This window comes from Paroedura picta, chromosome 3 (genome assembly GCF_049243985.1).
Source record: "Paroedura picta isolate Pp20150507F chromosome 3, Ppicta_v3.0, whole genome shotgun sequence".
Lineage (NCBI taxonomy): Eukaryota > Metazoa > Chordata > Lepidosauria > Squamata > Gekkonidae > Paroedura > Paroedura picta.
This window is the reverse complement of record NC_135371.1, coordinates 11,344,605-11,371,688: the sequence shown is the minus strand read 5'-3', so window position 1 is coordinate 11,371,688 and position 27,084 is coordinate 11,344,605. Positions and strand designations below refer to the sequence as shown.

The window sequence follows — 27,084 nt, the reverse complement described above, 5'->3', positions numbered from 1 at the left end:
CCAGCGCAACGCTTCTGGTGCAGAAATGGTCTAGGTCTTGGCCTACTTGGTTTTATGCTGCTAAAATAATACTTCAGGACAGATACTGGAGATGGGAAATCCTTGGGTTAAAACAAAGACTTAAAGAGTTATGACAGACAGTAAATAGTACATGCTGTAACCTGTTCTGAGCACCTTGACTGACTAGGGATTCCAATGAAATTCTACAGTCAAGAATGTCAGCTGTCTCAATAGCAAAAACAGTTACTTGTTTGTAACAAATTATCTGATGATTCTTTTATACAGTTACCTTATTCCTGTTGCCCATTCACCTCATTCTAAATGCTAAGCCTGACTCCTACTTGCCCATTTAGCCTCAGCGTGGAATAAATGCTTGTTAGTTGTGATTTACCATCAGCCTCTTGTGTGTAAGGACCAAAGAAAGATTTTAGTCTGCCCCTTCAGTTCTCTAGGCTGGATCAACATATTAATTCGGTCAATTGGGAGTGACAGCCAGAGGGGGAAAAAAACAAATAAAAATAGGCTGCTCAGCTAAGAACAATATAAAGGGCAATCCTGGGAAGGTGGGATTGTCGTAGGAGTACTGCTTCATCTCAGCAAATCTGACTCCTATATGTGTAGACTATTCTTTTCCTACTTTTATATCTAAGGGAAAACTGAAACAGCTACTGTATAAGGTACTACTGGGGAAGAAAGGGAGCACAATATAGCTTGATCTCATCAGATCTCAGACACTATGTAGGATCAGTACTTAGAAGGGAGACCATAACAGAAGAATCTACAGATGAAGATAATGGAAAACCGTATCTGCTTCTCATTTCCCTAGAAAGCCCATTGCTAAGGTTGCCATAAGCTGGCTGTGACTTGATGGCACTTTGTACACAGAGAAGATACTGTGACATTGTGTTGGTCCACTGATCTTGTATGTTAAGCCATTCTCCCTTCCCCCTTTAGTATAGTGCTTGTCCAGCTCTTGTGGCAGTGAAGGTGGAAATGCTTTGAAGGTAACAGTGGATGGGGTCCGTTTCCTACCTGTTGCACGGCAGGGCTGTCCTTGCCTCATTTCTTAGAATTTAAACCATGCTCCCCCCCCTACAGAGGCCAATTCTTGAAAAAAATTCTGTACAAAATGCAAAGCGCTTTTATTTACCACATAGATGGAAAGGACTAAAAACAATACAACAAAAAAAAACCCAAGCATCTATATATTAGTGTAAAAAAATCTGTCTATTTTCTCTGTTCTTGAAATATGTACACATCCTGATGTAAAATACAAAGAACTACAAATATCCCAAGGGGAGGGGGGCCGAGACACACATAAAAAGGCATGTGACAGGGTAGTGTAGATGAGGTGCAATTAAAATGAGAAGCCATTAGACAGAACTCTTGAGCGCTGCAGATTTTCCCCCAAATAGAAATATACATCTAGATAAAACAAGGCATTTCACACTGCGGAAAACAGTCGCCAGAATTAGTCTATCTGCAGGCCAAAAGTTGTCCCGCCAGAAAGCAATGGAATGCTGTTAAATCCCAGAATTACTTCCTTGGGAGTAAGCCCCATGGAATTTCTTTCTGAGCAAACATGCCTTAATTTGTGTTGCACCTCATAACTTCCAAAGGATGTTCAATTTATACAATTATTACATTTTAAAACAAGTTGGTAAGGGGGGAGGGGGTTGATGAAAGTGAGGAAACAATGTACAGAAACCCCAAATTATTTCACATTCCGAATGAATTATTTTTGTTTAAAAAAATCCCATCCTTTTCCTCCCATCGAAATAATATTCTGATTTCCACAACTGCCCATTTAAACAAATGTTACATTTGGGAAGATGCTTGACGAAACTGAATTGTCATGTAGGACAGGGGTAGTCAACGTGTGGTCCTCCAGATGTTCATGGACCACAATTCCCCATGAGCCCCTGCCAGCATTTGCTGGCAGGGGCTCATGGGGATTGTAGGCCATGAACATCTGGAGGACCACACGTTGACTACCCCTGATGTAGGATATCTGGGGGCTTTTGGGGATTAGGAAACCAAATGGGAGTTGGAAACAATGTATCGGCCCAGCCCAAACAAGCAGTGTGATGCCACGATGAAAGCATACTGCCCTGGCTATTTGGGAGGAGTTGCCCATGATTCCCAAACATGATCCAGCAACATTTACGGTGCCAGCTTGGCCATGCACAGATTCCGTTTCTGTAAGCACAACTCTACAGAGGATAGCATCGATTTAGTGGCTGGCATGTGCGTGGGAAGATTGTGTTTCGAGGAGGGGCAGATCCCGGGTGGACGATTCCCCAACACTCCCAGCTTGCTTTGGGAAACTGCAACTCCTCCTTCCTCTCTGAGCTTTGTACAGTACAGTGTCTATAATCTCACCGCCTCCATTTGGAAAGAACAGGCCAGATCCCCGGCTGGTGTGAATTCGTAGCAGCTCAGAGTTCAGTGTTGCCGAAGCATCCAGTGAATGGGAAACCAGGCCTTTCGGAAAACCCAGTGTTCATTCTTCTTTTTTGAAGGCTCAACGGTGGTCACATCCAGCTTCAAGGCTGGTCTCTGAACTCCTTTACTTATCAAAGTAGCAAAGACCAAGAGGTATTCCCCATCTTCCCCCCCCCTGCCCTTCAAAAGCAGCTATTACTGGGTTTGTCCAGCCTATGATGGGTTTGCAAAGTACCTTTGAAGCCATCTTCTTCCAGCCTCTCCAAGTGTCCAGTGCTCAAATAAAAAAAAAAAATCCCAGTGTGCTCAGACCAGAAGGTCCTATTTGTTTTAGCCAGTGTTAGTCCAGTTGTAGTCAAAACCTAAAAGGTAGGAAAGCAATCCCCAATGCTGAGAATAGTAAAAGTTCCAGATGACCCACCCCCTTTCTCAGTGGGATGGAATTATTCTTAAGTAAAAGAGGAGAAATCAAAAGAACGAGGACAAAGCGAGAATTTTCAAAGTTTACAAGGCTAATTCTCCATATGAGAAGGGGGGAAAATAGGAATAGGGTATAGCTCTCTCTGCCTTTCCCCCCCATATTACTGTGCCATAGGAGACTATTCCATCTTGTCTCAATAGCACGGCAGAAGAGGAAAGACCAAGATGTGTTTTAGAGCAATGATTCTCAAAGGTTTTGAGTTTATCCCATCCCCAGCTTCTAAACATACCCTTAACTTCTAAATTCATGAACATCGTCTCCCTTGACCCAGGGAAAAATCATCTTTTCCACAACAGAGCAAGCATGTGGCTTATGGAAGACCTCTGGTCTGGGCCCATAACCCAATCTGTGAAGAGTGGATTTAAATGTCTCTAATGCAGGGAAGCATGAAAGCAGGGGCCTTTCCTCAATCAGGTTGGGGCAACAGGGCAACCCTTGACCCCTCTCCTCCTCACACATAAATCCAGTGTGGTTTAGTGAGGACTCTCTGTTAGAACAGTGACTGTGCAAAGGAGAGTCCACCTATTTCAAGATCCTATTTCTCCCTGGAATTCTGTGCCCATGTTTCCATGGATGGCTCCAAGGAGGCGCTCCTTTTTGTGCTCCCCCAAATGGCCTGCCGCACAGTTTGAGTCTTTAGAGCAGAGTTTCTCTTTGTTAAACATTTGTCAGGTGATATGGCCAAATATGGTCAATGTCGACCCACCTACCCCGCCCAAATGGCCAATGATGGTCCTGAAGGGGGTGGGAAGGGGAGGAGTTCCAGGTGGGCATATACACAGCTAGGCTTCCTAACCATATTCTGCACAATCGTGCTACTTCTGGGGTTTCTTGAAGCCTGAAGAATGTTTCAGGAGTTTCTCAATGGTAAATAAGTTGAGAAAAGCATGGGGGGAGGGGAGGAAACCCAGAGACAAAAATATATCAAAATCACATTTGCCTCACCAATGTGATCACCTGCATTAACAATAACAGAAATCCATGAGTATTAGCACCCTTGTAAGGCAAGTCTGCATTATTACCGCATACTGCAGATGGGAAGTGGCAACTGAGAAAAATAATCTGCCATGAAAAGGCTAGGTCTCAGCCGCAGAATTTGTGTGCCCTAGATCACCACGTTCCACCAACCGTTGCAGCACAAACATGGCTACTAGTATGGAATCGGCAGAAAAGAACTGATTGGATGAGTATGTCAGATCCTGGACCAATCATAGAGCAGGTTACATCTGCTTTTGTGTTGGGGGACCAAGAGGCAAGGAGAGGCTCTTAGGTTATCACTCCAGAATCGTCTACCCTCCCTTGGGAAGGCTCAGCTCATTTTTTTAGGAAACAAGGGGAAATTATTGAATACATACAGGATACACAGTAGAGGAAGAATCCAGAGGGACATGAATAAGAGTGTGTGTGTGTGTATACAAAAGGCAGGTCTTGAAGTAGCTGGCTTAATGAGGATAAAACAGATTGGTCGGAACTGAGTCAGGCAGCAGCAGACATCAGAAGAAGAAGAAGAAAACAGGTAGGTGAGTGGGCCGAAAAACAGAAGCGGGGAGTGTACTGAACAGGTGTCTCCGTTTGGCAGTTCTGTATCATTCAAAGAAAGGATCAAGAGGAGACTTGAGACAGGTAGGCAGAAGAAGACGAGAGACAGAATAGATAAGTGATGGTAGGCTTGAGGGCAGGTGGATGGAGGGGTGGTCACAAGCCAGGCCACGGAGGGAGAGACGCCTGCCACAGGCATCCTGGTGGAGTAGATTCCAGAGCAAGCCGCCCCCTCAGCCCCACTCTGCCCTTCAGTGGTCTCTGGGGCACTGCCCAATGCCTGAATGTTGCCTCCTCTGCCCACTAGCAGCCTGGTTCACACCATATTGAGGGCGTCCTCTGCCAGGAAACGGTGCAGGTGCTGGAAAGATGGACGATCCTTGGCGTCTTGGGCCCAGCATCTCAGCATCACCTCGTACACAGCCAAAGGGCAGGCGGGAGGACGGGAGAGATAGACCTGGGAAGGGAGAAGAAAGCACTGCTCGTTACGCTCGTGGGGCTGAATGGATGCAAATAATAATGCGGGGAAGAACTTGTGAATGCTGTTCTGAGGTCCTTAGACGAGACAGCCCAATGTAGTAGACATATCATATGTCTGAGTACAACTTTCTGATGTTGTTTGACAGGCAACCAGAGAAAGCTCCCTGGTTCCTAGCAATATGGATTAAAGAGGTCACGAGATTTTAAAAAAACTGACATTCAAATATGCCTACTGATGCTGGTGGAAATTAAAATAATATGTTTAAAGTAAGAGGCGGGATGATGCATCCTTAATAAGACACAGCATTCCAGGTGGTTGGACCCTCCACCCATTTGCAGCTTCAGACAGGGAATGAAAACACAAGACTGAACTGCTTGCTGTAAGGTCCACAGACTGTTTGGGGTCTGCCATCCCCTCATTCTACACCCATCTGCCAATGCAGCAGAATACAGCTGATAACGTCAGAGACAAAGTCCCCCTGATGTCTAATGTCTCGGTATGTTTTAGTGGTGAGAGCTAAGAGAGATGGTCCTGTTAGGCAGAAGTCTCCTCCTCCCCACTCCTCACTCTGGGCCCCTGGCCAGGCCCCTGGTGCATACCTGCTTGCCCTGGTGCCGGAAGAACTCGCCAGCGTTCTCAATGACAGCCTCGTCGGTCAATTGGCTGTAGGGCTGCTCCTGGCATAGCATAAGCACCTCCCACAGCGTGACACCAAATGCCCAGACATCACTGGCCGTGGTGAATTTACCCTGAGGAGAAATAGAACAGGAGTGAGAATACAGAACGGTGGCAAACGGCACACACACACCCTACACCAGGGGTAGTCAAACAGCAGCCCTCCAGATGTCCATGGACTACAATTCCCACGAGCCCCTGCCAGCGAATGCTGGCAGGGGCTCGTGGGAATTGTAGTCCATGGACATCTGGGGGGCCCCAGTTTGACTACTCCTGCTCTACACTCTCTCCTTATCCATCCCAGTTGCCATCTTTTGTCTCAAGTGTGACACTTGGGAGTGATACCACAGCCTGGAAAAAATATCCCATCAGTTTCCAAGACAATTTCCACAAACCAAAACCTTCCAAGGCCTAGTTCTTCACTCATACATGACTCCGTGAACACATTCTATGCTGCAGCTCCACAGAAATGCAAAAATACTTCAGAACTGAGTTTCCTGGAAAGCTCAGCTTTATGGCTCTGAAAATATGTTTGATGCTGTGTAAGCCATGCCAGCTGAAACCTCAGAAGCCAGAAATGCAGTTGAATCGTAGTGTAAAATCTGCTGCTAGTGACCCTCCACTAACAATGCATGGGCCTCCCCCACAGAAAACTATCCCACTAAAACATCTTAATCTGGAAAGATCTCCTAGTAGTGAGTCTCTAAGACCGTTTATGCACTGGGCACTTCACTGCCCCAGCTCCTGTGCAGGAGCACTAATTGGGGGCAGATGAGGTCCACCAGGCCATATGCTCCTCCGTGTGGGTGCAGGAAGAGGTGGGTCAACCTGCCACGACTAAAACTCCAGCCTGCAGCCTGGCATGAAACCTCCAGTGCGTAAACGGTCTAAGAAATAACACCTGCAGCTGCTGTTGCTGCTAGCTAAAGACAATGTTTTAAATATGGAGATCTCTAACATCGAGATCATGGTTAGATCTATTGTATTGGTGCCACCCTCTTCTGAACATTATTCTCTCCACCAGGCTGAACTAAGATCAGAATTGTGACCACCGCCGCTATATGTTGTGACTTGTTGTTGATGTTAATTGAGGGTTTTATGGGGATTTTATTGTGTTTTAACTATTTATGTTGTAAACCGCCCTGAGACCTATTGGGAGAAGGGCGGTCTAAAAATTAAATAATAATAATAATAAATGTTTTAATAACTGTTCAATCTATATTTTTGTTACGAATTGTATGGTGCACACCGCCCTGAGCCGGCTTGCAAGGAGGGCGGCATATAAATCGAATAAATAAATTTTCTACTTCCCCTCTGCACATCTTCCACACCAGTAATTCTTCAAGCTCTCAAGTCCTCAGTTCATCAGCTTCTCTTCAGCTCCCTTTGGAAAGCCACCACACCACAGAATCCCCCCTCACAAACTGATCCCACCAAGATGGGTGTCTTGTAGATGGGTGCCGTTAGAAAGAAGGTAACAGAAACGAACACAGAACGGGGGAAGCCCATCACATTCTGAGGAACTTCACAGCTCTGCGAACTCACCATGAGGATGCACTCCCAGGCCATCCAGCGGATAGGCAGCACGGCTCGCCCCTGGATGCGGTAATAGTCCCCAGCATAGAGGTTCCGACTCATGCCGAAGTCAGCAATCTTGATGGTGAACCCCTCGCCCACCAGGCAGTTCCGCGTCGCCAGGTCCCGGTGCACAAAGTTGAGGGAAGCAAGGAAGGCCATTCCTGAGGCAATCTGGGCCCCTATATGGACCAGAGTTGGGTAGCTGAGAGGGTGTGGAAAGAGACAGAACAAGGCGTGTCAGGGACCTTCCCCTCTGAGGAAAGACGTCAGGGATATTCCCACCAGGTATTGGGGGAGCTGGCTTGCCTTTAGGATCCTTAACCTCCATGAGCTGGGGTGAGGACTAGTTTTTACTGTATTGTTATTACTGTAAACTGCCCTTGTGAGGAGAGGTGGTATAGAAATCAAATAAAAAAATAAATATAGATGGCTGAGAACTCAGAAGTCCCAGAACTTAGAGCAATGTCATGATCTCTCTTTTGGCTGCCTGACCCACCAGTTTTGATCTTGTAATCTGGCTTTCTGCTGGGTTTTTTTTCCCAGTGATCCTTACTTTTTTAAATTTTTATTGCTGGTTAGCATTTCTACTACTAAAAAAGGTAAAGGTATCCCCTGTGCAAGCACCGAGTCATGTCTGACTCTTGGGGTGACGCCCTCTAACATTTCCTTGGCAGACTCAATACAGGGTGGTTTGCCAGTGCCTTCCCCGGTCATTACCGTTTACCCCCCAGCAAGCTGGGTCCTCATTTTACCGACCTCAGAAGGATGGAAGGCTGAGTCAACCTAGACCCGACTGCTGGGATTGAACTCGCAGCCTCGTGGTCAGAGCTTCAGACAGCATGTCGGCTGCTTTACCACCCTGTGCCACAAGAGGCCCTTGTTACTACTAACACATTGGTATTCTGTCACCCCTTCAATGGCTGAAATTAGCTGCTGCCTGTTGTTGTTACTTGTTTTGTGGGTTGTTTGGCTTTCTTTTATCGCAAATTATTTTCAGCACTGTTCTACACAGAGCTACCTCTTTCTAAGCTCACTAAATTCATTGGACTATTGTCATATTGTTTAGGATGGAACTGGTTGTCCTTGTGCAAGACACCCTGTAAGACACCCTGAATGCAATTTCTGTAAAAAGACAGAATAGAAATCACAAACGGCCTCAGCCAAAAGTTCACAAACATTTGAAACCAGGCAAAAATGTTCAAAATGTGTTTATATTCTTGCACTTCAAAGGAGGCATTTAAAACCTAACTTTGGTGGCTACTGGGAAATACTAAAATCAGGAAGTTGCCTCCATGAATTCTAAGACAATTAGGAATCCTAAAGACTACATCAGACCCCCAACATGAATAATTTCAATGGACATTAGAAATGCCTTATTTGTAGCATTTATTGCAAAACTCCTTGAGTCTCTATGAGAAAAGAAGAGTATCAGAGTGTCAGATAGACATATGAAGTATCAGCTTGTCAAATTTGACACTTTCTGTGCTTATTCAAAGCAAATTACAGATCAAGGTGATCTGCTAAAATGCTAAAAAAAACGCTATATATTTATATATATTTTTTAATCTTGACTTGTGGATATGTTTTTAAACGAAAATCCACCAATAACCATAATTGGGAGAATGTTGACATACATTCCAAAAAAGTAACGTAAGCCCTTTTTTGTGTCTGTCCAAATGCCCCACACTACATGGATGATAACATTTGATGAAGAAACTGTTTCCTGTGAGAATTTGTGCTCCAGTGAGAAACGCTGCAGGACATTTGTTTGTCTTTCAAGACTTCTGATTGCTTTGAGGGGGGTAATCCATAAACTGGACAACAGATATTCAAAGCTTGCGAATACTTTCCCCCACCTCAAGTTCCCAGGGCTGAGGTTTTGCTTCCACCCGTGAGGGAGTCAATACCTGATCGTTGGCTTTCCGCTAGGGCTTCCGCCCATCTTGTCTTCCAGTTCGTGGCCGCTGAGGAACTGGTTGAGGTCACCATTCTCCATGTACTCTGTGATCATGCACAGGGGGTCGTCCCTCACACACACCCCCAGCAGCCTCACAATGTTGAGGTCCTTCAAGCGAGACATGATCTTCACCTCCTTCAGGAAGTCATTCCTTTGTGGGCAGGAGAGGAAACATACAAGGAAAATGAGGAGCGGGACTCAATGGTCTCAAGGGAAGAAATCCGCCCCCCAACACATAGTTTTGGAACTGAAAACAATCCCCACATCTTGACTAAGAGAAGCAGAATGTGGGAACCAATATAGAATCATAGAATCATAGAGTTGGAAGGGGCCACACAGGCCATCTAGTCCAACCCCTTCTAACGCAGGATCAGCCCAAAGCATCCTAAAGCATCCAAGAAAAGTGTGTATCCAACCTTTGCTTGAAGACTGCCAGTGAGGGGGAGCTCACCACCTCCTTAGGCAGCCTATTCCACTGTTGAACTACTCTGACTGCGTGTCCTCTCCTCTGCAGCCAACAGAAACAGCATCCTGCCCTCCTCCAAGTGACAACCTTTCAAATACTTAAAGAGGGCTATCATGTCCCCTCTCAACCTCCTTTTCTCCAGGCTGAACATTCCCAAGTCCCTCAACCTATCTTCATAGGGCTTGGTCCCTTGGCCCCAGATCATCTTCGTCGCTCTCCTCTGTACCCTTTCAGTTTTATCTACGTCCTTCTTGAAGTGAGGCCTCCAGAACTGCACACAGTACTCCAGGTGTGGCCTGACCAGTGCCGTATACAATGGGACTATGAGATCTTGTGATTTTGATGTGATGCCCCTGTTGATACAGCCCAAAATGGCATTTGCCTTTTTTACCACTGCATCACACTGCCTGCTCGTGTTTACAATCCACAAGTATAATTTAGGCAGATTGCTGAGCCTGTGGCACTTAGGAAATTCTGAGGAAGATTCTGAGGAAGCACCATCATAAAATGGCTGCTGTGGGACCCGCTACAAAATACCTGTCACAGGGCACTGACATAGTTGCCGTAAAGCAAAACACAGGGGCAAGAAAGAACTATGTGCGCTGCCCTCAGCCCCTTGGAAGAAGGGTGGGTTAGAAACAAACAGACCGACAGGCAGACAGAATTATGCACTCACCTGGCGTTCTTAGTCGCGTCAGAGCGAAGGATCTTCACTGCCACCAACAGAGGGCGCCCCTTGCGCACATTAAATGGGAACTCCAGGCTTGGCAGATCCTGGGGGTTCTCCACTTCACACAAGTGAACCTTGCAAGGAAAAACAAATCCAGCCCATCAGGCAGCAAAGTCAGAGAAGCCTGTCAAGATGACCCAAAAAGATCCATCCCGAACACCCCTCGTCCCAAACCTCCCTCGGCCCTTTCCCCCCAAAGAGTTGAACCTAAACATTTTTGTAGCAAAATTAAGCTGGTCAGCTGCTCACTTCCATTTCACTGAGGTTATTTTTTTCCCCCTGCAAGCAACCTTGAGCTTACTTTGGAATGAAGCTGTTCTCACAGAGCACTTTCTCTCAGAGCTCTCTCAGTCTCACCTACCTCACAGGGTGTCGTGGAGAGAGGAAAGGAAGGCGATTGTAAGCCACTTTGAGACTCTTTCAGGAGGTGAAAAGCGGTGTGTAAAAACTAAGTCTTCTTTTTCCTCAAATATAAGACGGAGATCAGCAGCACAGCATTCAGACTACATGGCAAGCAGTGGCTTGAAGCTTCCCCTTTTCCAAGAAGATGAAAACCTCATACCCTGCTTTTTTTATGGCTGGAAGCAGCTTGCTGACACTTTTCCCTCCCTCCCCCCACAACAGACACCCTGTGAGGTAGGTGGATCTGAGAGAGCTCTGAGAGAACCGTGACAGGCCCAAGGTCACCCAGCTGACTGCATGCGGAGGAGGAGTCGGGATTCAAACCCAGTTCTCCAGATCACAGTCCACTGCTCTTTAACCATGACACCACACTAGCTCGGTTATCTTTGATCCTTCAGCCACTGGGGTTGACCCTCAGACCTTGTGCCTTACTACTGGGCCCGGGGGCCCAAGCGGACCTACCTCCCCAAACTGCCCTTCTCCCAACTTCTCCCTGAAGAGGAGCCGCTCCCGGGGAAACTCGCCCAGGGCCATGTCTTTGCCCGCAAGGGCGTCCACCGCGACAGCTGGCACTGCGTAGGTGTTCCCGCCGGTCACCCCCTGCAAGTTGATGATATCTGCCTCGGCGTAATGCGGCACATTGTTCTGGAACCCAGGAGGGCATCCTGTGGCTTCTGGTTCCATGTAGTCAGCCGCGCACGCTGCAGAAGAAAAAAGGAAAGCAGGCGGAACTCACATCAAGAGCGGAACAAGTTGCTGGTTCCACCCTCCAAGGGGCAGCTGCTTCGGTAGGAACCCAGCAGCCATGGCTAGCTCAGAGGTAGCATCATCTCAGCTCTGGACCTGGGAACCCCACTGAATTTCCTGCCCCAGCCTCCCGTCCGTCCCCAGGAGCCGCTGCATCACAGAACCTGCAAAAGCTGAAGGTTAAACGTTGTTTGAGCAGGGTGGGATGGGGTTAGCCATGCGGAGGATAGACAAGAGGGAGATGAACTGGAAAGGGGTGGACATGGTGGAGGGGAAGAGAGAGGGAGATGGACAGCGCCCCCGGTGGGGGGAAAGAGAAATTGCAGTAGGCAGACTGTTCCTAGCTGGGGAGTGTGGCCACCCAGGTTCCCAGCCGCGCCACATAAGCTCGGTGACCCTTCTTACCATTGGTGTTGATGGGCTTAACCCGGTTGGGTGGCGGGAAAGCAGGCCTTCCCATTGGCTGGGCATAAGTGGCCAGGAAGAGGTGGTAAGCCGGGTTGCTGAGCAGCAGAGCTGTCGGGAGAAGGGGAGGGCGGGTGGGTGGAGGAGACAAACGGATGGATGAGGAACGGACGGACGGATGGAGGGACGCATACGAAGGGGTAAGGCGTGACACAGAGAAGAGGCAGCGCTTTAGGGGATTCCTGTCCCCTTCAGGCCTCTTGTCCCAAAACACAGCAGCAAAAAGACGCAGACACCAAACAACAATGAGTATAATGATGGAAAGGTGGCATCACCAGCCCTGGGGAGAGACAGGAGGGGACCAGGAGTCTGGCATTTCCCAGGTTCTCCTGCCCTTCTCTCCAAGGATTCAAGGGTTTCTTCCTCTCCCGTGTTTTCAAACAGGGAAACCAGTGGATACCTTACATTCCCTAAGCGTGGGGAAGAAATCATTATCCCTCACCCAACATAAAAGCTTCCTTGCAGGAAGAAAAGCAAATGTCAACGGGGGGGGGGGGGGGGAACCTTTCCCTCACATGCTTGCTTTCTGGGTGCCAGGAATTATTTTCATGACAAAACCTTCAACTGATTCACCCATCCTTGGCAGTTTGCCATGGGACAAACCAGAAGAGGTTTATGACCTCTTCCCCCCCCCCCCCACTTCCTGAGGCTTCTACCATGGGCTACAGGTGTGCTCAGTAATCTCCAACTCATCCTAGAGACTGAGAGAAATGTGCTTTCGTGACACTGAGTGAAGGAGTGGGGGCATGCATGCAAGCAACATGGAACGAGGCACACACACAAAAAAAGTGACGGATGAATGTTATTTCCCGCTAGCAGTGGTTTAAGGTAGCGATCCCCAACCTGTGGGCCGCGGACCACATGTGGTCCGTCGACTAATTGGAGGTGGGCCCCGAAGAACGCCTTCTCCCCCCCCCCCCGGCCCTTTACTTCATCCCCCCCGGCCCTTTACAACACACTTCGGGTGTCATTGTCTCCCATCACTCCCAGATGGGACTATCTCGTTGCAGAGAAACAAGCTCAGGGTTCCCACTGATTTGTCATTGTCATGAGTTAAAATTTCCATGAAAATAAAATGTTCCTTATGTTCATTGTTGTGGCGTGTCTGTATCTTATTTTGAAGGGATGTTTAAACATTACTATAGTGATCAGAGAGCGTTAGGGCAGTGGTTGAGAGTAGAGGAGTAAACTACCCCCCCCCCACCGGGCCTTAGTAAAATTGTCAAGCGTTGAGTGGTCCCCGGTGATAAAAAGGTTGGGGACCGCTGGTTTAAGTCACAGGCAGGAGTTTGGCGGCTAAAGGAGGAAAGCTTGCCAACAGTCCTGGAGAAAAAAAGTCCTATCCCTTTCATCGTGTGGACCAGGCAGTTGAAGCTTTAGGGGCATGGTGGTAAAGTAACTGCCATCCAGCCTCTATTAAAAGAGCAGCCCTCAGCGGGCAACATGGTGCCCTTACTGAAGGGCATAGCAATACTGAGGTGATTCAGTAGCTACCCTGATGGAGTCATGTGGTGGAGCAATTAGAATACCAGCCTCTGAGTCGTGATGCCCACACCGCCACAATTTGCGGGAGAGAACTTAGATGGATCGTATTTCTTAGCAATACCTGCCTCACACAGTTTCTGCGAAAGGAAAAAAGTAGAGAAAGAGATTTCTGGGAGGGGAATAGAGTTCTGAGTTTTCTGTGAAGGGGGAAAGTAGAGGAAAAGGTTTGAGGTTTTGAGGAGGGGGAAAGAGTTCTGAGGTTTTTGTGAGGGGAGAAAGTGGAGAAAGAGTTCTGAAGCCTTGAGTTCCTTAGAGAAAGTGTGGGATAAAAATGTGATAGGTGTCAAGACATGGGCAATGTCTTCTAGTAAGATAATGGGTGCTCAACTCTTGTGGAAGCTGGAATTCTCCTTGCGACCCACTTTTTCTTTCCCCATTTCTCTCCAGGCAGAGAAATACTCAGGTATTTCTCGGAGGGCCATGAAAAGGATCTTGGAATTCACCAGCCTTCGCTGGAATGTGCCTGAAGCTGACTTAGCTCTCGCTTGAGGAATCTGAAACTAATAAAACACATTCCGAGCTACACAATGAAGAAAACAGCCTGATTAGAATCCTTCGTAGACCATTTCACTTCTGATGCTGCGGAGTGAGTCCCGTTACTGAACACTGATTCATGTAAGAGAGTCCCTGCATAGAGAAAACTATCACTTCAGGGAGAAATGTACGCCTTTTCCTGGTATCTTAATAGCTAACCATTCTTTATTTACATGGAGAAAACTTAACTTGGAAAGTGTAATGGACAGTGGTACAGTCTGGATAGAATTCAAAAAGGACTTTACTGCATGATTTTAATAGACACATAGTCAAATGGTTGTGGATCCAAAGAATTATGAATGCTGCTTATCATCAACTGTAGTCTCTTGAGTCACCTGAAAACCGTAATGAGATTTGGGGGATTCTCAGGGATCACTGCACAGGAGGCTGCAGGTTGAGGGAAACTCTTTAAAACTTCATGTTTCTCCCCTGCTTAAAGCATCAGAATAGGTAGGGCCCAAGACTTCTCGTTTTCCAAGATTATTTTTGGGTGTTTCTTGCGCATTTAATCTGTATGGCTTTGAAATGAACTGAAGCTGCCTTAGGGATTTTCTTTTTAAAACTGGAAAGGTGGGCTATTGATATTTTAATATGCATACGTAAATGGAAAATAATAAACAGCTGCTAATGATGACTTCGCCTGCTAATAGGAAGGGTTGTTGGTACCTAAGGTACCTTACATTTATGCCAGAAGTCTCAAAAGGTACTTAGGATGACATAATGAGCTAACACATTTCACTTTCCCACAGCTGTGGAAAGCCCTTTGCTACTGAGCAGCCAGAGTCAGACACATCCCAAATAAATGTTAAAAACTAGATGCTTTCAGCAATAGCTTAATATGGCTCACTGCCGCAGGAAGTGGTGGCTTATTACTATTACTATTACTATTACTATTACTATTACTATTGCTATTGCTATTGCTATTGCTATTGCTATTGCTATTGCTATTACTATTATTGGGATTTATTGCCCGCCACTCTCGACAAAGCCAGCTTGTGGCAGGTTACAAGATGAAAAGACAAGTACAACCCCCCAAAAAAATCCCCCTAAAACCAGTAGTTAAAAATACAATCTACCAAAGCACGGCAGCAACCAAGCACTGAGTGGCACTTAAGTCATGAGACACGCTCTTCCTCCAAGGCCTTACCAGAAATATGGAACAGATGAGAATACATAAAATACATAAAATATGAAGTGGTTGGGGATAAAATTTTTGGAGCCCTCAGGCATAAAAGCTGTGTTGTGGTTAGGGTGGCAGATTGAGGCGACACAGGTTCAAATCCACACTCAGCCTTCCTGGATGACATTGAACCAATTAATATGGCCTAGCCTACCTCACAAGACTGCTGATAGATGGAAATGAATCATGTGTACCACCCTCAGCTCCTTAGATGGAGGGAAGGACAAAAATGTGAGAGATACCCAAGAGTCTGTTCTGAGCCTTTAGAAAGGTGGGTCAGTTCTTTACTAAAAGGGCAGATGATCAACTAAAACCCTTCTCTCCCTTTTGGACATCTTTCTAAATATTCAGAGCTCTCCGAGAATGCCTCAATAATCGCTCAAGATGCTTCCTAAGCAACCTGATTCTTTCAGCACCAAGTGGGAACATCCACATCAACACATCCCATAAACCGAGCTGCATCGATCCTGAAATTCCACAAGCATGGACCCAGAATTCAACACACCAAAAAGGTTACTCAAGAGCACTTATTTCTAGGGCCTCCAATAGCCCGCAGTCAAATTTGATCAAGATGTGGTGGGACATTTTCCTCATGGTTTCCTCTGTGAAGAAAAGGAGGAAGGATTCTTCCTGAGTATTTCATATGGCAATATATTTGTATTTCGGGCAGATTTTAGAACCGCACAGGGTCCCCTGCCAATCTATTTACACATGAAGGTGCCTCCTACCACGTCTTGGTCTACCTTGGGTCTATCAAAGTCAGTCTTGTCTCCTCTGAGGGCCAGTGACTCTGCAAGATGAAGACCTTTCACGTGGCCTCATCCTTCCAGCTGGAGATGCCGAGGATTAGACTTGGGATGTTCGGCGTACAAAGCACCGGCTCTATTACTCAACCACAGACTCAACGCTTACTCTATAAGATGATCTTGAAAAAGCCACATTTTGCTTACCAGACTCCAAGCATCGTACCTGTACAGCCCTGATTGAGACTTGACTGTTCTCTAGCCACCTACAAAAACACTAGCTGGGTCAAGCCCAAAATCTAACACGGGGATCCATGAATCCAAAAACCAGCCAAGCCTTGCCATCCTGACACAAACTTCTCTAGCAGTCCAACCCATTCCCTTCCCACCTTCTAAACAGCCCTCCCGGATTCTGTGCTGTCTCTTCCCGCCATCCCACAATCTGCCCCTCACCGGAGTTCTCGGTACTGTGGGGCAGGTCTGGCAGTTTCATGCGTGCCCTACTGGGCTCCTGGTATTCTGTCTCCCCCGAGTGGATGCGCTCGTAGCGGTTGGAGTGTCGGTGAGAGCCCATGGTGTTGTTGATGACAATGGTGTCGCTGGGCGCAGAGAGCCGGACGGTGAGGTCGTCATCCGAGATTCGGCGTTGAGCCTACGGTGTGGAGAAAAGACAGTGAGTCTGTGGACGAAGACGGGTATCGTAGGCTTTCTGCTACCCAGCCCAGCCCTTCAAGTTTCAATCTACCAAACCCTATGCCTTGCCCAAGAAACCCAGAAACTATTAATTCTTTCTCCCGTAAGAGCAAAAACATCAGATACTGCAGTCTAACCCAGCCACCCGCCTGAAATTAACTGCACATACTAAAAATAACATGTTTTACAAGAGACATTTTAATCCAGGGGGAAGTATATATATATATATATATGAGCTTTCAATAATTGGTCGTAACTGCAAAATTGAGCTCCTCCACCAGGCATTTTCTTGAGGCCGACCATCTCAAAACATCTGCTGGTCCCCCCCCCCCCTCAGACGCCCCTTCCATGACTGAACAATTTGACCTCCCCAGGGATATGTCAGTGTTGTTGCTCTGTTGAAATACTGTTAGGGTTGGCATGCTATGTTATGTTATGACTGTTATCTGACAGATTGTTATAATATTCTACGTAACTATTTTTACAACGTTCTACGTAAACCACCCAGAGTCGTATGGAAGGGCGGCATAAAAATCCAAATAAATAAATAAATTTAAGCATATGCACCATTTTATATTGCCCACTGCCAAACCCTAAGGCTAACTCAATATTGTCAAACTGCCCCACTCTCACCTTCCCCAAAATCTTTTGCCAATATTGCCGCCAGAGGATGAGGAATATGACAACCAATAGGAGCAGGATGATGGCCACCAGGCACCCAATCAGAATGGAGGTGTTGCTGTTATCGTCCTTTGCAATGGGCAGGCTGGATTTCGGTTCCTCTGGATTCTCCTGGTCTTAAAGGGACGGCAGCAGAGAAAAGACGTCACCGTCTGGCTCCAGCATTTGGAACAGGCAGACCCTCCCAGAATAAGCCAGCCTTTTTTCCCAGACTCATCAGCTATTTAGTTATTTATTTATTTATCATAAGGCACGTGTGTCATGCAGCCAGGAAATCTTAGGACTCTCTGGCAGCCAAGAAAGAGACGTTCGGAGGTGGCTTGCCATGGCCTGCCTCCCTGTCATGACTCCTAGCGTTCCCTGGAGGTCTCCCATCCAAATATCAACCAAGGCTCAACCCTGCTTAGAAAAAGAAGAGTTGGTTTTCATACCCTGCTTTTCACTGCCCAAAGAAGTCATAAAGTACCTTCCAATTGCCTTCCCTCCCTCTCCCCACAACAGATACCCTGTGAGGTGGGTGAGGCTGAGAGAGCTCTGAGGAAACTGTTCAGTCAGAACATCAGTGCTGTGACTAGCCCAAGGTCACCCAGCTGGCTGCATGTGGAGGAGCAGGGAATCAAACCCAGTTCCCCAGAGTAGAAGCCGCCGGTCCTACACCACGTTTCCAAGATCTGACAGGATCAGACTTTCCTGGGCTATCCAGGTCAGGCTACCCATCAGCGTCTCACCTGGGAGTGTGAGGTTTGAGTTGCCACCAGATTTTTCATCCAGGGCAGAAACCAGGGCTGGGGAGATGGGACTATCATGGCCGGAGGAACGAGGAGGGGCCACAACCGGAGGCCTGCGACTTGTGGCAGAAAGAGAAGGATCATCCACAGTTTCTGGAAGAAAACAAACTGGCGGATGAGAACAGAAGTAATGACCACAACACGGAAGAGGGAGGGGGCAAGAAAGTGGCCTGTTCTGGTCCACGCCCGACTCGGCAGGCCTCGCTCACCTGAGAGGAAGGCTATTTCGCTGAAGAGCATCCACTCGGCAGCAAAGTGAAAATGGCACTGGACGAACAAGCCCAGGCGTCCATCCAGGGGCACCGTGAGGGAGCGGGCGCTGGGGTCCCTCACATCCACAGCCAGCGGGTGGGAGACAGGCGTGGGCTCCCAGGCCGTGGCCAGGCTGCGCTTGAAGAGACAGTCCACTTGCCGGAAGACAGTGACGCCATGCGTGTGCATGTTGTTGCAGTGGACCTGTGGAGGTGAGGGGCGAGAGAGATGCAGACAAAGGAAAACATGTAAATGAGAGAGAGCCGCCCAGCAAGCTCATGCCCCTGCCCTCCTCAGCTATGTCTGTTGTGAATATGAGAGTGTTTAGCCTGGAGGAGGAGGAGGAGGAGGAGGAGGAGAAGGAGAAGGAGAAGGAGAAGGAGAAGGAGGAGGAGGAGGAGGAGGAGGAGAAGGAGGAGGAGGAGGAGGAGGAGGAGGAGGAGGAGAAGGAGGAGGAGAAGGAGAAGGAGAAGGAGAAGGAGAAGGAGAAGGAGAAGGAGAAGGAGAAGGAGAAGGAGAAGGAGAAGGAGAAGGAGAAGAAGGAGAGTATGCCACTTTCTCTACCTGAAGGAGTCTCAAAGTGGCTTACAATCTCCTTCCCATTCCTCTCCCCACAACAGACACCCTGTGAGGTGAGTGAGGCTGAGAGAGCCCTGATATTACTGCTTGGTCAGAACAGCTTTATCAGTGCCGTTGTGAGCCCAAGGTCACCCAGCTGGCTGCATGTGGGGGAGTGGGGAATCAAACCCAAGAGAAGACTAAGTGCTCCTCAAATATCTTTATGGCTGGCTTATCAAAGTCGGCCGCTTCTGCTTCTCCAGAAGGTAGGACTACGTTTAAGAGGGCGCAGAACTTTCTAGAAGGACGGTAAACGGCCCCTCCCCCAGTACCTTCATGTATGTAAAGGCTCTGAGGCGGTCAAACTCAAACTCCATTTCAATGAAGCCGCTGGGGAAAGAGCTGTTCTTCCATCCCACGTAGTCGTACCCCGGCCACACACGCAACTCCTTGGTCTGGGTAAAATCATCCAGGCCCACCACTCCGTCAGTCAACTGGCCCAGGCCCCCAAACTGCAGCCTGGAATTAAAAAAACAGGCAGAATGACAAAAGGGACAAAGGGGAGAAGGGAAATCTGGGTTATGACCCCATGACACTTGTACATTTCCTCCTAGTATCTCTTAGCAAAAGGGAACAGCTACTATGAAGGGTAAAGTCTGTTAATGACATTTCCAACAAAGCTACATTTTCCTTTAAAAATATTTACAGAAGTGGTTTATCCTAGTAGCATGTGTAGTACATACCATGGGCTTCATTGTTCCAGGGGTCCCGTGATGCTGTACAGTTAGGGGACCTTCGCACGGATTGCTAGATGGTCTTCATATTTGTGTAGTCTGTAGAGCAAGGGTAGTCAAACTGCAGCCCTCCAGATGTCCATGGACTACAATTCCCATGAGCCCCTGCCAGCGCTTGCTGGCAGGGGCTCACGGGAATTGTAGTCCATGGACATCTGGAGGGCCGCAGTTTGACTACCCCTGCTCTAGAGCATTACCATTTTTCAGAGGGTGTCACTGAGGCTGACGTGCCCCAGATGACCCAATAAATCTAGAGAGGTTTGAACTCAAGACTTCACATTCAGCAATTTTCCTTGTCTCTTTGGGGGGGCTCATACAACCCTGAGGGCTTTGGCTCCCTGACAACAACACACCTGACTGTGCAAACATCAGAGTCAGGAGAACAGACACAACATCTGCTTTGGATCTGCCTGGCAGCCTGCCTTCCAGGTGGAGCCATACGACCTGACGCTAGTCCAAATCACATGGCAGTAAATGGACCACGCAGGAGTTTTCTTCCAGTTGACCAGGCCAATAAGAAGGTTACTGCGTGGTAACTGTAATCCACAGGCAAACAATTCGGGCTCAGATTACCACAATTTAGGGCCACCCAAGCCCCAGTATGCATAAACGGGTGGGGAGAGTTCACTCACTCACTTGCTGACGCTGTGGCCATCGTAAGTGGAGTCGTTCAGGTAGGCTGGTTCTGGGATGAGCGGCATCACCTGGCCTAGAGGGGCTGTGTAAGACTGAAGACCATCTGTGGGAAGAGACAGAGGGCTTAGCAGGCTAAACGTTGTGGTCTTCCTCTGGAACATGACAGTGTGAAAGGCCTCAGAAAGCACAATTAACTCTGACAATCTGCAAAGTGAGCACAGCAATTCAAAAAGGACGTGGACAAAACTGAGAGGGTGCAGAGGAGAGTGAGGGGGATGATCCAGGGCCTGGGGACCAAGCCCTATGAAGAAAGGCTGAGGGACTTGGGAATGCTCAGCCTGGAGAAGAGGAAGTTGAGAGGGGACACGATTGCTGTCTTTGAGTATTTGAAAGGTTGTCACTTGGAGGAGGGCAGGTAAAGGTTCCTGTTGGCAGCAGAGGATAGGACCCGCAGTAATGGGTTGAAACTAGTGTAGAACAATATCGGCTAGATATAAGGGAGGGTGAGATTTCACAGTCAGAAGAAGAGTTGGTTCTTATATTCCACTTTTCTCTACCAGGAGCTTCAAAGTGGCTTACATTAAACTTCCCTTTCCTCTCCCCACAACAGACACCCTGTGAGGGAGTGGAAGCTGAGTCCTCATAGTTCAGCAGTGGAATCTGCTGCCTAAGGAGGTGGTGAGCTCCCCCTCATTGGCTGTCTTTAAGCAGTGGCTGGACAGAAACTTATCATGGACGCTTTAAAATGACCCTACATTGAACGTTGAGTGGACGGCATGTATGGCCCCTTCCAGGAACAGAAATGAAATATTAAGAACATTGCAGATATAGTGTAATTACTAGGAGCATTGAGCCCCTGGTCCAAATCAGTTCACCCAATCCATCTGCAAGTCATCCAGTACTAATACAATCAATGGACACCTTTGAATCAACCTTAAAAGTTACTGTCACAGAACAGTGCAAAGGATGCTGAAGAAAAGCTTCACGTGGGGACAGTTGTTTATTTATAAAGAAGCAATGAGCTATGCGTGTCCAGGGGAGAGTCAAAAATGGGGAAGAAAGAAACCCAAAGGGGGTACCGCCTGACTTTAGGATGCTTTAAGATGCTTTGGGCTGATCCTGCGTAGAGCAGGGGGTTGGACTAGATGGCCTGTCTGGCCCCTTCCAACTCTATGATTCTAGGATTCTAGGATTCTATGACTTCCTCACCTTTCCAGACGCAGCCGTACAACTCCACACGCAGGCAGACGCTCATGACACGGTCGGCCCGGGGGTAGAAGCGGACATAACGAGCGATGATTGGCGGGCCCAGATCTTTCAGGACCACATCCTCTGTGTTTTCATTACCCGAAATCACCTGAGGGGAGAGAACAGTTACAGGAAATTGCTTCTTTGGCATTTCCTCGGAACCCGGGACAGGGGAAGGGTTGAAGCAGATCAAAGGCGTGCCAGAGCAGTGACCAGTACTTTTTCAGGCTTGCATTTTGGAAATGGTAGGAATGATCAAGCTGGCTCCCTATGAAAACCCCTGCTTAGTTATTACTCACAGGCATTGTTGCCAATCTCCAGGTAGTGACTGGAGATCTTCCTGAGTAATAACTGGGCTCTAAGGTAAAGGTAAAGGTAAAGGTATCCCCTGTGCAAGCACCTGGTCATGTCTGACCCTTGGGGTGACGCCCTCCAGCGTTTTCATGGCAGACTCAATACGGGGTGGTTTGCCAGTGCCTTCCCCAGTCATTACCGTTTACCCCCCAGCAAGCAAGCTGGGTACTCATTTTACCAACCTCGGAAGGATGGAAGGCTGAGTCAACCTTGAGCCGGCTGCTGGGATCGAACTCTCAGCCTCACGGGCAGAGCTTTCAGACTGCATGTTGGCTGCTTTACCACTCTGCGCCACAAGAGGCTCTTGTTACTGTGGTCTAGATGACAGATTTTTTGTTCACGTGGACAAAAGTGGCCTCTTTGGAAGGTAGACTTTATGGCATTATACCCCCTTGAAACAGGTCCCCTCTCCAAAATCCCTCCCTCTCCATGTATTTACCAACCTAGAGCTGACATGATTTCACACCCCACTCAGAGAAGACCATCAGGGGTTCATGAAATATAAAATTTAAAAATTAAAATAAATTAAATTTAAATTAAAGATCTCTGGAAATGTCCAGGAAAGTATCCTGCAAGCTACATTCCTGAAGATTTTGTTTACCGCATTTGGCGGTGTATAAGACGACTGGGCGTATAAGACGACCCCCCAACATTTCCACACAAAATACAGTACTATGGGCCACTATCCCAAGTGCACCCGGCGTATAAGACGACCCCCCCACTTGGAGGCATGTTTTTCAGGGGGAAAAAGTAGTCTTATACACCAGTAAATACTGTAGATATTTAAAATATCCATTATCCACCTGCAAGGTGGCTTGCAACATACACAGAACAAAAGCATAAAAATACATGAACTGTAGAAAAAAAACCCCCACATGTTAAAATCACAATAAATAGAAAGAACAAAGAAGAAGAAGAAGAAGAAGAAGAAGAAGAAGAAGAAGAAGAAGAAGAAGAAGAAGAAGAAGAAGAAGAAGAAGAAGAAGAAGAAGAAGAAGAAGAAGAAGAAGAAGGAGTTGGTTCTTATATGCTACTTTTCCCTACCCGAAGGAGTCTCAAAGTGGCTTACAGACGCCTTCCCATTCCTCTGCCAACAACAGACACCCTGTGGGGTGGGTGAGGCTGAGAGAGCGCTGATATCAGTGCTCGGTCAGAACAGTTTTATCAGTGCCGTGGCAAGCCCAAGGTCACCCAGCTGGTTGCATGTGGGGGAGTACAGAATCGAACCTGGCATACCAGATTAGAAGTCTGCACTCCTAACCACTACACCAAACTGGAACGAATTCCACAAATGCTGAAAATGCTGAGAACTCCACCCTGCCACAAATTCCACTGAGCTGTTTCCTCCTATGCTTATGTAGCTCTATCCTTAGCTCACCTCGTTGCCCCACCGGTCGTGCCAAGGCATCCAGCGGTGCCCGTCACGGCTGTAATGGAGCCGGTAGGTGCGAGCAAACTCCTTGCCGTGGCCGCTGGCATGACGGCCCTGAGTCCCCACCAAGGTCAAAAAGTGCAGCTGACGTAGGTCGATCTCCAGGTACTCAGCATCATTAGGGTAGACGGGACCTGCTGGACACCACGCCCCATCCCCCTCGCTCAACCCCAGCCTGTAACAACAAGAAGCAGGACATGTTACTGGACCATTTTTCATTAATGCCCATTAGCTTATTGTGGAAGTATTTCTTTTCATGAGGGGGAAACATTATCTTCAAGCTCCTCTTGTAATAGTTAATGCAAAAGAATGCAAAATGATGCAAACTAAAATAAATGGCAACATATTTATTTTATTTATGTATAATATATTTGTCCCCCACCTTTCTGGCCTAATATCCATCAAGGCAGCTAACAAATTAAAAGCACATATGTGAAAATCACCGCTTAAGAAACACTGCAACCCACAAAAAACATTAAAACAGTTGCAACTGGAGCTAAAATATACACACAAAAGCATAAAAACACTTAAATCATTGGGCAGGAAGAAGGGACTATTGAAGCAATGCCAAATGAAGCAAACAAACAAAAATCTCCACCTGCTGACAGGAGATGACAACAAAAAGGGACATAAAACTCCTTGAGGAGAGAATTTCAAGAGTTTTGGTGCCATGACCAAGAAGACCCTCATCCAACTTGCCACCGTCAAATCTCAGAAGGCAGGGATATGCAAAGCAGGGCCTCAGAAGATGACTGCACTGGTTGGGAAGGTTCATAGGTGGTCCTTCAGGGATGTTGGTCCCAAATCATACAGGGCTTTAAAGACCAACACCAGCACCTTGAATTGTGCCTGAATAGGGATAAACAGCCTAAGACTGGAGTGATATGGTCCCTACTATGTCCAGTCAACATCTTGGACTGTAGCATTTTGCACCAGTTGACGTTTATGCGCCCTGCTCAAGGGCAGCCCCACACAGATCACTGTGCAACAGTGCAACCTAGATTAAATCAGGGCATGAATCACAGTAGCCAGATCTTTTCTGCCCAGGAAAGGAAGCAGCCGGCTAACCAATCAGAGCTTGTAAAAGGCACTCCTGGCCACAGCAGTCACTTTCTTATTGAGTAGCAAGGCTGAGTCCAGGAACACCTCCAGACGATGGACTTCTTCCTTCAAGGGTAGTGCATTGGCATGTTATTTTAAATATGTAAAATTTTCACATTGGATAGAAAAAGACATGGGTGCCCAATTGCGGTACAGTTCAAAGGTCATGCTCACCTGCTGTGTTTTGCAGCAGTCGAGTCGGACCACGCGCTGGAAGCCGAGAGGGCATCATCGGGAATGGTGCGATCTTGCATGCCCAAAGCATAGCGGCACTTGGCTGTAAGGGGGACGAGAAAGAGAAATTGAAGAGTATATTCTGAAGTTAATATGGCTCTTTCTCTGCCATCGGCATGCATAATGCTGATGTATTGCTTATATGTTTAATGTAAACCGCCCTGAGCCTTAGGGGAGGGCGGTATAGAAATATAATGAATGAATGAATGAATGAATGAATGAATGAATGAATGAATGAATGAATGAATGAATGAATGAATGAATGAATGAATGAATGAATGAAAGAAAGATCCAATGACGGGCACCAAAGAAAACAGGGCTTAAACAACTTGAGGAAGACCTTAGAAACCAGCGATCGACTATCCATATTACTACTGCCATCAATTGCCAAGAGTGGAAACATATGATAAACAAGGCAAAAAATCCAGCGGCATTTACAGCAGTGTATTGGGCTGAGAGGACGATCTGCTCCACCAATCGCCAGCTAAAGCATAAAAGAAGATCTGTATGCATATTCGTGGGCTAGCCCCCATGTGAATTACAATGGAATGATTATAATAGCAGCAGTAATCACTATTGCAATCACAATCTCAATAAATCTAGCCTCAGGTACAAATTCAAGAGTTGCACATGAAAATACATCGACTCAATTTGATAGAACCAAAATTAATGGGGGGAGAGGAGAGAATCCAACACGGAAAGAAAATTCATTTTTGGTTGCCACAGAAAACCAAAATGGCACCCAGAGGAGAAGACTGAGGAAAGAGAAGTGGAGGCAGAGGGGGAGGGAGGGAAGGAGGGGGGAGGGAAAGTGGCATCAACTAAAGGGGTGGGGGAGCCAGGAATGGCAGGAGCGGGAAAGAAGAAGGGGGAACAGCATAGGAGAATGGAGCAGAAGTGGGGATGGGAGGGATTTCCTTCCTCTCCAAGTCTCCACTCTTTACTCTCTGTAATGGTACTATTGCTGTTTTGTAAGCCCGATCCAACAAAAACTAGTTCGCCACAACTTAATTGCATTCAAATCTCTCAGGGAAGTTTGTCACCACTAACATGAATCCTCACTGCTTTCGATATGGACAAACTTTCAGCTGGACTGAGGTCTGGATGACCGCTTCCAACTCCCAGTCTCCCTTCCAGGCCCCTGCTGCTCACAGGGCCCAGGGATGGCCTAGAGCAGGGGTGGCCAATCCATGGCTCTCCAGATGTCCATGGCCTACACTTCCCTTGAGCTCCTGCCAGCAGCTGGTAGGGGCTCATGGGAATTACAGTCCATGGACATCTGGAGAGCCAGTTTGGCCACCCCTGGCCTAGAGCCACCAGAAAGAGAGAACACCAAACTAAATGTGATCAAGGAATCATGGCTGCCATGTGCTCACCATCACCACTGAATAGTGATTTTCAAATCCTGCAGGTGGTGCAGAGCTCTCCCCAGCCCATGTCTTTCCAACTGCCAAAACAGTCCCTGTGGGAGGATGCAGGCCTGAAAAGGCACAGGGTGGGAAAGGATCTGGGTTGAGGGCCCAATCCCAAGTCAGGCCTTCAGGACATTTAAAAAGTTACTTTTCAATGGTGAATTTGGGGCAGCCATAAGTTCTCTGTCATGTTTAAGTTTGGCTCACAGAAGGTGGGTCAGATGTCCGTGTCCACAGGCTGCACCTGCAGGCCCAGCGCACTGCTACCTAGGCAAACACCCTGGGTGATGAAAATCCCAGAGGGCACCAAGGTCAGCTCCGTAAAACTGCTGGAGAAAGGCTGGGGAGGGCAGAATCCACCCACAGAATCCACCCATCCAAAGTATCCATTTTCTTCAGAAGAACTGGTCTCTACAGTCTGGAGATGAGCTGTAATTCCAGGGGACCCCCTGGTCCCACCTGGAGGCCGGCGTTCCGTTTCCAAACTAACTTCTTTTTGAGACCCACTTGCAGCTCCACATGACCTTTCTCCTCCCCAACCTCCACAGTTTCTCCTCACTCAGAACATTTACTATTTTTAAACACGCTGAGCCACATATTCCATGGCTGTTTTGCATATTGTACAGAGGCAAAGCCAGACAAATCGACTTTCCCAACATTTCCTCTCCTCAGTCCCGCTGCTCCTCTTCCTCTAAGCTGTTCAACTCTTTTGCAAGGCAGTCATGAGCCCAGCTAAGGGTCCCGATCCGCAGTGTGAGAATGTCAGAGATTCACCTCTCAGAGATGTCTCCTGTAGGTTTGCCAGCATCCAGGTGGGGCTTAGAGATCTCTCAGAAATATACCTGATCTCCAGGTAACAGAGATCAGCTTCCCTGGAAAAAATGGCCTCTTTGGACAGTATACGGCATTATATCTAGGGTTGCCAACTCTGGG

General features: G+C 47.5%; 1 protein-coding gene across 2 annotated transcripts in view; it reads right to left on the bottom strand.

Annotated features, from left to right (window-relative positions):
* Positions 1–1,118: 1,118 nt before the first annotated feature.
* Positions 1,119–27,084, bottom strand: part of DDR1 (discoidin domain receptor tyrosine kinase 1) — a 57,055-nt gene continuing 31,089 nt past the window's right edge. The window contains exons 3-18 of one of the 2 annotated variants that reach the window (XM_077324532.1): positions 24,680–24,782; positions 23,351–23,579; positions 21,580–21,727; positions 20,371–20,473; positions 19,273–19,459; positions 18,340–18,586; positions 18,071–18,223; positions 17,295–17,458; positions 16,422–16,620; positions 11,907–12,017; positions 11,217–11,455; positions 10,299–10,426; positions 9,107–9,307; positions 7,167–7,401; positions 5,546–5,695; positions 1,119–4,922 (exon numbers count right to left, since the gene is read on the bottom strand). In XM_077324532.1, the coding sequence (XP_077180647.1) occupies positions 4,782–4,922; positions 5,546–5,695; positions 7,167–7,401; positions 9,107–9,307; positions 10,299–10,426; positions 11,217–11,455; positions 11,907–12,017; positions 16,422–16,620; positions 17,295–17,458; positions 18,071–18,223; positions 18,340–18,586; positions 19,273–19,459; positions 20,371–20,473; positions 21,580–21,727; positions 23,351–23,579; positions 24,680–24,782 (2,738 nt within the window). In that variant the 3' untranslated portion in view covers positions 1,119–4,781. The remainder of the gene's footprint in view (positions 4,923–5,545; positions 5,696–7,166; positions 7,402–9,106; positions 9,308–10,298; positions 10,427–11,216; positions 11,456–11,906; positions 12,018–16,421; positions 16,621–17,294; positions 17,459–18,070; positions 18,224–18,339; positions 18,587–19,272; positions 19,460–20,370; positions 20,474–21,579; positions 21,728–23,350; positions 23,580–24,679; positions 24,783–27,084) is intronic. The other variant, XM_077324533.1, reaches the window with a different exon arrangement.